This window comes from Rhopalosiphum maidis, chromosome 1 (assembly GCF_003676215.2).
Source record: "Rhopalosiphum maidis isolate BTI-1 chromosome 1, ASM367621v3, whole genome shotgun sequence".
In the NCBI taxonomy this organism is placed as follows: Eukaryota; Metazoa; Arthropoda; class Insecta; order Hemiptera; family Aphididae; genus Rhopalosiphum; species Rhopalosiphum maidis.
The window spans coordinates 43,633,803-43,646,620 of NC_040877.1; the positions used below are offsets into that span (position 1 = coordinate 43,633,803).

Consider the following 12,818-nt stretch of genomic DNA (forward strand, 5'->3'; position numbering starts at 1 on the left):
TGACCGTCGAACTCCTGATATTACCTTGTCATTTATATCATGCACACGCATCAGCATTCAGCAGCAGCTGCTGTGATCTTCGGTTATGCCACCGTCATATTTTTAATGTTTTGTTTCGTTTATATTTTTTTTTTTTTTTGTACAACGGATCGATTCCTAGTTTAGTTTAATGCTGTTATTTTCTTACTCACACATACCGCGTAATACGACAATAATATATTATTATTATAGTGCCTCACGATACAAACTCCGTATTATACGGACCGTACACACACTAATGGTGTTACGTTTTAGGATAAAAAGAAACACTTGGATACTTCAAAATATGTTCCACGTACTTCGGAGAAAGGAGGGAAAGGCGATTTGATTTTTTTTTTTTATATATAACAACACTCAAACTAAATAATTTATAAATTTAATGTCTCAACAAAATAAAGTAAATAGTAATCTTATATTACACTTACAAGTGTGCTAAAAAAGTATTGCGTTGACTATTTTTATTCCTTAATACAATTTGAATCTATTATATTATGATATATATAAATACTACTAACAACATCATGTTTATTACAATCTTAAAAAAAAACATTTGTGCTTGTCGGAATTGCCTAGGGTAATACAACTAGAGACGGGGTACACATAAATATGGTAGAGCCGGGTTCCACGCACATTCATCGAATAAAGATGCCCCAAGACAGTAATACAATATTTTATAAATACACATTTGCATTTGTGCATATTATTATTATTTTTTAGTATTGAACTAAATGAAAAAATAATTATTTGCTGATTGAAAAATACTTTTGAAATATTTATAATATATAAATAAACAAGAAAAATGTACAAGATGTTTAAAAATTCCAACATAATAAGTTTGTTTATGTTTAAACCCAACAAATTGAGTATAGTTTAAATTTAATTTTATATAATTTTAATACCAATGTAAACTAAATCTTTCTAAACACAAATGGTAACACATTTTTTTAAGTAGACAAAAACTTATTTTATAAAAATAATTATATTATATTTTTTGTATAATATAAAATGTCCAATCACATATTTCTTAAAAATGAACTTTATAACATCAAAATTCTCAAACAATTAAAAACCGAAAAAAATAGCTTTTGTCCACATACAGATTAAAAATTATGGCAATTTATTTTAATTTGATAACATTTATAATCAACAAAAAATAATAACAAAAGAAAAAATATAGAAAGATTAAATGTAATTGCACTTTAAAAAGAATAAAATTCCCTATCAACCAAAAATAAATTGTCAATTAATTGGAATTAAAATTTTTTTTACAATAGATATGTTATTACAGTTATGTACAAGGAACATAATGAGACATAGGATAAAATGATAATGATGGTCATCATGTCAAATTTAGGGCTACCTTGTTCACTTGGATTTTTTTTACAATTGCAATGATAATTTGTATAATATCATAATAGCTAGAACAATCATAAAAAAATGTTTAGCAAAAATACAATATTCTTACAATTACACATTGTTATTAATGTAGTATGGTATCTTATAACATAATATATTAACTGCCTATAGTTCTGCTCAAGCAAAAAATAATATTAAAAAAAAAAACATATTACTTATTAATTCATAAAATAACTAAATATTTTGATGGAGAGAAATACCTAGTTTGATTAAGCTAGATAATTCAAAATTAATTAAAGAGAACAATGTATTACAATAACAATAATTTTGTAGCCCACTTAAAATTTATACATAATTTATGTACAGAAAAAAGTTTTCTTAAGATAAGACCTATTTAAATAACAATAACATGTTTAAACTTTTAATAATTATAAATTACCTTTAAGGGACGCCATTTATTTCTTGTTGATAATAATTTAATTTGGCACGCTTAGCTTGTGGTTCTTGAAAATTATCAGAATAGTTATTATCCGGTTCTTTGGATTCTTCAAAATTGTTATCTTCAACTACTTCTTCTTCCTCTTCAACTTCTTCACCAACGACTTGTTGATTTCCATTTTCAGAAGATTCTTCAGATTTGAAATTCTTAGATGACTAAACAAAAAAAATCACAAAACAATGAATAAAATAGGCTTATGTATATTACTATAAAAGAAAAAAGATACGGTAAAATACCAATTTAATGTTTAATAGTATGTGAATACTGTTATAATCATATTAAAATTACATAAAACACAAGACAAATAAAATTTAAAAAAAAGAAAGACTATTAGATAAGCATAAAATGTTTGAGAGAAACACTATCTTCAATTAACAAATTAAAATATGGATGATTTTAAATAGGTTAAGGACAAAGGTTGCTAAAACTAAGAATTTGGGAATTTGGGAAATAGTAATAAATAGTGAAATAGACAAATGTGAATATAAGAATCAGGATAATAATGTTAGATAATATCATTAATATCTAATACATATTATGTTGGAGTACGACCTAGTAGTAGTCTCATGTACGTTAATCTCTCTTTGACCACTAAATGATGATATTTTAATACTAATTAGTAATTAGGTTATAGCAGCCAGCAGCAAAACATAAAAATATCTGCTGTAATATTAACTTAATATTGTAAAATTGAAAATACACAATCAAAATAACAAAAAGTACACAAAAATAGATTATTCATAGGTGATATATTTTAAATGTCAATAAAAATACTAAAATAAGATAAGTTTTTGTATTTATTGTGACTAGTGACAAAAAAAAAAAACAGATAAGAAATTTACTATAAATCTAGTACGGGACGTATAATAATAGATAACAAAATTGAATTTAATGACTTGCAGTTGATAAATATAAAATAAAATAATATTTTAGAATAATTTACAACATTAACGGCAGATCATAATATTTGAGTATAATGAATATTATAGAGCAGCGTTTTCCAAAATGTGGCCTGTAGATCCTTAAGGTTCTGTAGAACAACTCAAGGGTTCTGCCAGATGTATGTGATTATTGAGATAGTTATTTTATATTATTTAAAAAAAGAAGTTCCACAAATCACTAACTATTTTTTAATGTGCCGTAAAAGTTTAGGAACTGCTACTATAGTGTATAATGGTGATTTTAAAAATAAATTCTTTAAAATCAAAAAATTTTAATATTATTGTATGACATGCACATACTTATAAATAATATTTATAAGAGGAACTAATAAAAAATAGTTTAATCATAATGCATTTGATAATAAGATACAGTGCCAATAAAAAAATTAGCATCAATTGGGATATGCTACAATGCAATAAACGCGTTAATTGCATAAATTGAAATTTTCTATAAATATATAACATTCCTTTTTTTTTTGTGGTAAACTGACCTGTTCTATATTTTCTCCTGTTGTCTTTTGAGTATCGTCAATAATTTCTTCATGAATATCTTGAACTCCGAATTCTCCAGATTCTATTTCTATGCCTTGAGTAGGGTTATTTTGAGATATATCCTCATGTGGTTCATTATTTTCAACTTGTTTATGATGGTTAACTGCCTTATCAATATTTAATGCATGATTCAGCTTAGAACTAGAATTGAAAACAATAGCATTAAGAGTAATTTAAATCTATCAATTTAAACTCTCTAATAACTTACGCATCAAATGTCTGATCTAAAGCTTGCACAATAACAGGAGCTTGTGGCAATAAAGACTCCTTGATTGGTGGAGGAAAGGCAATAAAGTTTAAGTTAGTTTTAGTTGTGCTTCCTATAAAAACAAACATTTTGTGTCAGTTAAATATTAATTTCTAAGAGAATATTAGTTGAATTTTAGTAGATTTGAGTGGATATCATCACAATATTTTTTTTTATTTTCACACCCTGTACACAACATAGATTAAATGTATTAATGTAAAGTCATTTTTTTTTTTATAATTTTAAAGTAATCATAGGTAAAATAATCTGTTATAAAAAAACTCACAAAAATAATATTTTTAAGGGTTCGATATATAATCTCATTATTTTATCATTTAACTTAAAAATTTTTTTGTCAAGTTAAATGTATATTAAATTGTTTTTAAACAATATTTTGCATTATATAAATATATTATCCTTTATAATCTATGTAATAGGTAATTTTACTTTAAAGTAATTTAAAAATATAAAAATATAAAAGATTTTGTGAGAATGTTTTGTTTATTTTACATGTAGGTTAAAGTGACAAAAAATAAGTAGTGTTGATATCCTTTTAAGATCTGCACCATTAGAGTGTTTTTTTGTCTGTAAATATTAATTTTGTATTTATATTTTTTAATAAATTATAATTACCTGACTGAGATGTTGGAAGTCCATTGTTTACTATTGTAATATGTCTAGTTGTAGATTTACTATAAGTTGTCACTGGCAAGACTAATCGTGACTTTAAGAACGTTAATTGTTGAGGACTTTGCATTTCTAAAGTTTCATTGTTAGCTAAACAAAAATTTAAGCATTTTTTTTATTAATTGTTGTTAAGATTAAGTGGTGAATATTTTTTAATTTAAAAATAAAAAAAGCAACTGTTTGTTATTAGTTAACAATATAAAATAAAGTATATATATATACATATATCAGTGACGTACGCAGGATTTTTTGAAGGGGGGTGTCATATCATAATTATATGCATGAATTGACCTTTTTTTTTAATCCTTCTTTCATAATTTGAACAGGTACTTATTTTTAAGGAGGGTCTCATACCTCTCTGACAACCCTCCCTGCGTACGCCACTTCTCTGTATGTATCATTAGCAAAATAATAACTATTCGAATAGACAGATTTTTTATGAAATTATGTTATTATCAATAAAATATAACAATTTAAAGATGTGTGCACAAGAAAGATAATTCAAGTTTCATATTGTTTGTAGCATAAGGTAACTATGAAACTAAATAAATTAAATTAAAAAATAATATAATGTTGAAATTATTATTTATCAGTTAGATTTTTTAATTTTAAAGATATATAAAATAACAAATTAAATATTCAATAATTTTCTATAACCTTATCTATATTTTAAATTTTTACATAATTAAAAATATTAAAACTATACAATTAGATAAAATATATTATTATAAAAAATGCATTTTCCAAGATTGGATAAAAATAATTAATAAAAATGTTGTCTATATAAATATTTATTTTTAGTTTTTATGTGTTATAATCAATAAATACATTTTTCAATATTTCATTAAGGGGACGTAGAACCTGCATATGTTGTCTCCGTCTTACACACGTACGACATAGCAAATTAGAGTAAACTGACCTACTATACAAGTTAAAGGTAAGATTATTATCCAGGGCCCCACATAGCTTTTTGTTGATATTTTTATTTTTAAATAAGTTATGATTATTTTAAATGTATAGTTTAAAAAAGATCAAAACTTACTTAAAAATAATATCAATAAAAGGCTACAAGGAGCCCTAGATAATAATCTTACCTTTAAATTTTATAATAGGTCAGTTCACTCTAATATCAAAAACCAACAGCACAATATTGAAACTGGTGAACGAAAATTTGCTATGTTTCACGTGTGTAAGACGAAGACAACACATGCGGGTACTACGTCCTCTTAATGTTGATAGTTATGCCAATTGACTTACAAATCTAAGAAATGTACAAATAATTATACATATAAACATTAAAAGTTTTTTAGAATAGGTTATTTAAAATGTTTAATTAATAGTATTATTATTTTTCTCGGTTCAATTTTATATGATGGTTATTGTTACAAAAATCGAAATTACAAGACCAAATAATATAAATATTTGTATGGGCTGTAAGAGCGCAAATTATAATGAGTGAAAAATATAAATTTGTAAATATAAAAAACATTTTATGGATTTTTTTATTACTTTTACAGAAATTGAAGAAAGCTTTTCAAAATCTAGAAAATGCATACATAATACTTTAATGATTAAAAACCTAATAACAAGAAAATATAATTTTGTACTTAGATTTATTATATCTAAAATAAGTTATTTACTTAATCATCCAAAAATATCAAGCAAATGTATGAAGTCTCTAAGCCTATATCTATTACTTGAAAATAAATTTTAAGAATAATTATTAGCTAATACCATATGAGTATATAACCAGAGAATATGTTAAACCAGCAGTTCTCAAACTGTGGTATGCAAAAGATTACATAGTGCTACGCTTTTGGATAATAAACCCATTCAATTATTTCATATCTTATTTTAAAAAAGCTAATATATAAAAAATTATTATACTGTAGTTGTAGTATTTATACTACCTTATTATTGAAAAAAAAAGATGTATTTAACTGTACAATTGAATTTTGGATTGTTCTATTTTTAGTCATTAGTGGTACACAACTGATTAATATATGCGTAAGTGGTACGTAAAACAAAAGTTTGAGAACTGTTGTATTAAACAGTAATATATCGCATTTAAATACATTTTAGTATTATGTAACATACATTTTTAATTATATAAGAATTATTACCTGTTGATGAGACATAGTGAAGCACACCAACACCATTTGTATGAGAAATTTTATTTGGTGATTTAATTTGGTTTGAGATAGAATTTGTCAGACAAACTTCATCTTGTTGTTGGTCTGAAGAAGATACTGGAGGCGATGGTGAAGTTTCTCTAGATAACGAATCTGCGATTGATAATTCGCCACCAGTAATGTGACTTGGTGATGGAGGAGCACTTCTTAAATAAGATTAAATTAAACAATGATATAACTTTGATGTTAAGTTTATAATAAATTATTTAAATATTAAATTAAATTACCTTGAAGACATTCCAAATGAGTTATGAAGCCTAAAACTAGGCACTCCTCTTATACGTCTACGCCGAAAAGCTTGCTCAATTAATTTTTGTTCAGATGAAGGATCAATTCTCCAAAAAGCTCCTTTTCCAGGTTCTTCTTGTGAACGAGGAACCTTAATAAAAATGAAAAAATAAAACAATTAGTTACCTAAAAAAAAATGCTGTAACAATTTAAATAAACATATCTAACTTTTTGTATATTATTTTTTAAAATTATTAGGAGTCACTTTATAATAAAATTTCTTAAATCACTTCCCATCATATTTTGAATATATTTTTCAATATATTTTGAGTAGTAATAATTTAGTTATGAGTTTCACTTTTTATTAGATTTTACCTTATCTAACTATAGTAATCTAATTACCTTTATAAAATATCGATTCAATGACAAGTTGTGTCTTATAGAGTTTTGCCATCCTTTATCCACAAATCGATAATAAGGATAATTTTTGGTAATATAGGAATAAATTCCACTTAAAGTAAGCTGACGATCAGAAGCTGAAGCAACAGCTTGTACAATGAGTTGAGCATATGAATAAGGTGGTTTAGACTCATCTTTAGATTTTGCATTAGAATTACTATTATTGTTATTTATAGGAGTTGATCTATCTTGGATCACAGTTTCAGGAGGACTGTAATTTTGTCCTGTGGATGTTGATGTACCATTTCTATAAAAATCACCAACAAATGGTTCATTACCAATGCTAACATCAAAAACAGTTGCATCTAATGGGCTAGTTTCTTCATCTCGGCTATTCTGACTAGACATATTATTTATGTGTTTACTAAACAAACAATTTACACATAAATTATAAACATAAATATATTAATGAAAAATTCACAAAAAAATCTTACTTTTCTTCTACATAAATAGCAGATGATGTGGGTGTAGAAATTACACCTATTTGACCAGGATGAGCTACTGCAGCAGCATATGCTGCCATTTGCAAATCTGGTCCAAGTGTATGTCGATTGTGTCCTCCTCTAGGACTAGTTGGACATGAATTTGCAGCACTAAACAAATAAAAATCATAAAATAAATGTGTTTATTGTCAGTTCACATTAAGAATACTACTTAGGGGCGGTATAGGTTTGTCCAATTCCACATCAGTGGCCGATTGCAACTATTATGCATGACAATGAGCCCGCCCACCACCACTAATAAACACTCTTAGTAATTAAGACTTTAGTTTTATTTTGCATTTTCATTTTATAAAATTATCTTATCAACATATTCTTTATTTTTTTTTATTTAAGTATAAACAATTAATAAAAATGAATTGCAGAAAAAAATAACTAAAAAATAAAATTAAAATATAAAGTATAATATGACCAATTTTTATTGAAACATTTAGTTATAAATTCTCTAATAATTAGTAAAATATTATTATAACAAAGCTTTTTATACACATTTATATATATATTAAATAATAGAAATTGATCACATTGTATCATACTACATTAACGATCTAATTAATAATATTATAATTATATTATTTATAAGAAAAATATGTTTAAATTCAATTTATGCTCACCTTAAAGTACCAGTAGGAGATGGAAAAGGACTCATAAATCTATTTTCCTTTGACAAATATGTTGAAGGCTCTTGTTTGATGACTTGAGGAGGAATATTTATACTCAATGGACTTGCATAACTTCTTGAAGGTGTTGCAATTGATCTAGTTTGAGTTTGAATAAATGTATTCTGAAGTACAGGAGGTGGTGCCATTTCATCTATCAATGAATAAAACACTAGCCGAATTGTTGTACTAGGAAATCGCATTAAACACCTACAGAAAACAAAATAATTAATAATTACTATATAATTTTTTGCATTATTAGATTAATAAATAATTTTAATCGATTAATGTTTATTTTATTTATTTTTTGCAAAAATTAACTAAAAGAAAATATAAGAAACTACTAGTTTTAATAAGACATATTAAAAACCTTGTATTAAACAATTAGTACCTATTATTGATAGATAGTACCTAAATATCGACACAGATAATCAATAGAGTAATTAATTATTTAAAATTGAACATATACTGCGTAGGTAATGATATAAAATAAATACAAGTCTTGTAATCAAAATAGATGTTGCAATTGTATCTTCAAAATAATATTAAAAATATATAAAAAGTCTATGAGTGGTAATAATGGTATAACACTATTTAAAATATTGTATCATTATTCATTAATATTAAAAACCAATTGTATATTCATCTATAGTATTTTTTCCTTATTGTTTATTTGTAGCAAGTATTAATCATTGGTTTAAAACTAATATTTTTATCAGACATATAAATGGTATTTTACATTTATGAATAATTCTTATTGCAAAAGCAAACAGTTTAAAAACATATTTGACTTTGTAATGTAAAAAAATTAACAATTCTAATTTTATATTTAATGAAATATTTAAGTATGTACTATTTAAGTTTACGTAATTCAACAAATATTGTTTAATGACTAAAAACCACACATATCAAAATTAATATGTACAAACACAATATTAAAATTAGACTTAATAAGATTTATTAAACTATATTTTATAATTCATTTAGATATAGATTAATTAAAGGTAATGTGGACAATAATTAAAATTAATTCTTGTGTGTAATGTACTTTAACTATTATACTAAGTATTTAATACGTATAGTTTGATCAATAATATTGTGAGGTATTGGGATCTCAAACAATGATGAACTTTGTGTATATATATATTTTTTTAAACTCAATTCTTTATTCAGCAACCTGTTACAAATAAATTAGAACAATAAATCTAATTGATAGAATAATAATAGCACAGGAATAACGGAATAAAGAGATCTCCCATTGGAAATACTTTGTCAAGGAATTTTGTATATCTAGTATAGTTTTATTTAGACTTAAATGATGTGATTTGATACTTATATGGGAAATTAACAAAAATACTAAATACTTTAAAACATCAATGAAATTTCAAGCTGAGAGTAAGGGTGACAAAACCTAATGTGTTTAGAGAGAAGCAAATCGGTGGCCAAGTGTCATTAGAACGTTTTGTTAATACACCGATGATTGGGGTGGCTGTCGGACCCAGAACCTAATGCTGTGTTCGTGAGTCCGGCGATTCTGAACAATGATAAGGGAAATATTTTTTAACGCGTCGCATGCGCGTGTATGAACAACAATCGACAATTTTGAACTTTGGCAACAGGGAGACCTTGAAAACCCGTTACACACGCACACACTTGCGCGCAGCCATTTATAACCAAACAACAAAAACACGTTATCATCGATCGCCCGTAACAACGTCGTGTCTTCCGATTCGTTTATCATTTCGTTTGGGAAACAAAACGTTGTGTGTAAACACAGCGACCGCCGGGCCGGATCGAACTGATCGACGGGGGGAAGGAAAGAGGGGCGGCGCCGCGTGCGATTTTTTAGCGGAGATCAAAAAATATAAATCGAATTGGAAAAATCAAATGCCGGGACGGTATCGTTAACGATGACCGTAAGCAAAGACCGGGTATTGGCGCACAGAGCCGACGACGGCCTTTGCGGGCCGCCGCCACCACGACCACCGTCCGGGTACCGTACCTCCTGGGCAGCTGTAGCGCTGGGGCGCCCTTCCGCTGGAACACGCCGTCCACGAACACGCCGTTCTTGCCGTGGCACGTCAGATAGAAGTTTGGGTGTTCGTACAGTACGTCCAGGTGACGCCGCGATATGAAGCTCGAGTGGCCCATGTTGACGTCTACCTGGCCCTTGGAGCTATTCCGGCCGATGACGATGCGTTTCTGCCGGATCAGGTACTCGAGCTCGCGACCCTCGAGCTTGGCGATCACGCCCGTCACGTCCTGGTCCGGGGCCCATTGCACGTTAGTTGGGCTACCGGGCATAGACTTGAGCGCGTGCAGCGTCCAATCCGTGTCGGACATGGTCCCCGCGTGCTGCACACGTAGCACCGTGTCGGCTGATGCTGCTGCGACGGAGGTGTGCGTGTGGCGGCGTGTACACTGTACTTCGGCGGGCGGCGACGGCGATATGCGGTATCGCAACGGACGACGATAGAGACGATAACACGCGACGACGATATCGCGCGGTACGGTGGCGGTTGTTCGTTTCGATGCTGCGGCGGTGTTGTGGTCGTCGGGCCCGGGCGAGTGTAGGCGAGTAACCTGCACCGGTGTGTGTGCACGAGACGTACTCGGCGCGGCGGAATCGACGACGCGTTACGCGCACACGCACAGTGGACGGCCGTGTACAGACGTTCCGACCGCAACAGACGGAGACAGAATGATGGTCGGACGTGATGGTGAGCGAGTGGAAGACGACGAGGAGTGAGGGAGTGAGCGAGACCGCGAGAGTTGCTGCTGCTGCTGCTGCTGTTATTTTTTTTTTCCCCGAAACGGCGGCGATGACGGACAGCGATGCGAACGACTAAAAACCAAAGTACGAGTGCGAATGAACGTGTGTGTGTGTGTGTTTGTGCGTGCGCGTGACTCCTTGTGGCGTGTGTGTGTGTGTGCGCGCTCGCGCTGGCGCGATAGTGTGCGTGTGTTCGGGTGCGGGGAAGGCGGCGGCGGTGTGCCCGTTTGTTTACCAGCAGATGACCGGCGGCCTCGGGTGGAGGGTGTGTACCACGTGACGATCGAACTGCTGCGGCGGCCGGTGCTGCTGTTGACGTCGAGTGGCGGTGACGGTGACGATGTGGGCGGCGGTGTCGTCGTCGATCGTCGGACACGCGTCGAACCGACGACGAAATCCCACGGCGGCGGCGGCGGCGCGCGCGCCGGTTTATCGTTTTTTATATAATTCTTTCCCGCGTCCGTTCGCCCGCCGGCCCAATATTCCGTCACTGTTTCTCGGCAGTCGACGTAACGACGTTTTCTTTCTGTTTTATTAAATTTTTTTTGGGGTTATGACGGTACTCTACGCGGGCTGCCACACACCGTTGTCGCGCCGGCCGACCGCGTTTTTGATTATAAATAACTGTAGAAGACAAGCATGATAGTATTATTTGTATTTTACAAGTAGGAATATCGTTGCCGTTAGCGTCGAAATGACGTTTTAGATTAAGCGCGTGTGCGACCACTAGTTTGAGTTCGATTGTAAATTTTCTTCGCTCCTCATCCTGAGTATGTGTACACTTAGTTCCCCGGTGACGACGGATCTACCAGTCAACACAGACTTAGAATAGAAAAAAAATTATTTTTTATCGTAATATATGCTATTATACAATACTGTTGTCTTAAAAAATACGATACACACAAGTTGGTCCGCGAGTGTGTGTGTGTGTGTGCGTAACTATCGACTATCGTCGGAATCGGGATTCGGGGAGCTATCGCAGAGTATCGCCCATAGTTTGGCCTATCAATCTCCAACGACTAAGACGTGTTACGTAATAATGTAATACGTACTACGTACACACTACACTCAATATACATACATATAACACGATACATGTATAGTACTGATAATAATAATAATAACAGTGGTAATGACGACGGCAGCGCGTGCGCCCGAGAAGGACAGAAATAAGAATATACAATCACTGTGTGTGTGAGCCGGGCTCGCGCGCACGCACACGCGCGTAGTCGGCTAGGAAATGCGATGTGTTGTGTGTGTTCGTTTTGCGCATGCGTGTAAGTCACCATGGACGAATGTGTGCGCGCGCACATACGCTCATTTCGGCACAAAACAAAAAACAGCTGAGATTGCTGCCGCCCGGTAGACGAGTCATGATCAACTCGTCCGGTTTTTTTTATCACCACTGTGTAAACATTCCAAAAACGTTGTAAGCGAGAGCGTGGTCTCAAAGAGGTTGGAAATCTACCGTATCGTATGGTACAACAGTCTGTCGCACTTGTACAGCACAGCTGCTCAGGCCGCAGCACGGCGTGTTCGGCGACGCGCGACGGTGACGTCGTACGACACTCGGTCAACGCCACCGCTGTTGTTTGTGTTCTACTCTTTAGACGACTTATTATTTGTACTATTATTATTGTTATTCGGTCGTTTCCCACCGCCCTCCCATCTACAACTACACTCGTC

The 12,818-nt window shown here is 31.4% G+C and overlaps 1 protein-coding gene across 2 annotated transcripts; it reads right to left on the reverse strand.

Moving 5' to 3' along the window:
• Positions 1–1,226: 1,226 nt before the first annotated feature.
• On the reverse strand, positions 1,227–11,463 carry LOC113547983 (forkhead box protein K2). 2 transcript variants are annotated; one of them, XM_026948590.1, is made up of 11 exons: positions 10,362–11,458; positions 8,315–8,569; positions 7,635–7,793; positions 7,144–7,564; positions 6,741–6,892; positions 6,445–6,659; positions 4,268–4,411; positions 3,596–3,707; positions 3,327–3,528; positions 1,835–2,049; positions 1,227–1,457 (listed from the first exon to the last, which is right to left on the reverse strand). In XM_026948590.1, the coding sequence occupies exons 1-10, from the start codon at positions 10,700–10,702 to the stop codon at positions 1,837–1,839; spliced, it is 2,214 nt and encodes a 737-aa protein (XP_026804391.1). In that variant the 5' UTR covers positions 10,703–11,458; the 3' UTR covers positions 1,227–1,457; positions 1,835–1,836. The 2 variants fall into 2 exon arrangements, with proteins under 2 accessions (XP_026804391.1, XP_026804392.1); XM_026948591.1 differs by having other exon boundaries at positions 1,227–2,049; positions 6,445–6,656; positions 10,362–11,463.
• Positions 11,464–12,818: the final 1,355 nt, after the last annotated feature.

Coding starts and splice junctions, on each gene's coding strand:
- LOC113547983 (XM_026948590.1), bottom strand. CDS start 10,702: ATGTCCGACACGGATTGGACGCTGCACGCGCTCAAGTCTATGCCCGGT. Junction 6,660..6,740: donor TCATTTGGAATGTCTTCAAG/GTAATTTAATTT, acceptor ATCTTATTTAAG/AAGTGCTCCTCCATCACCAA. Junction 4,412..6,444: donor TCACTATGTCTCATCAACAG/GTAATAATTCTT, acceptor ATTTTTGTTTAG/CTAACAATGAAACTTTAGAA.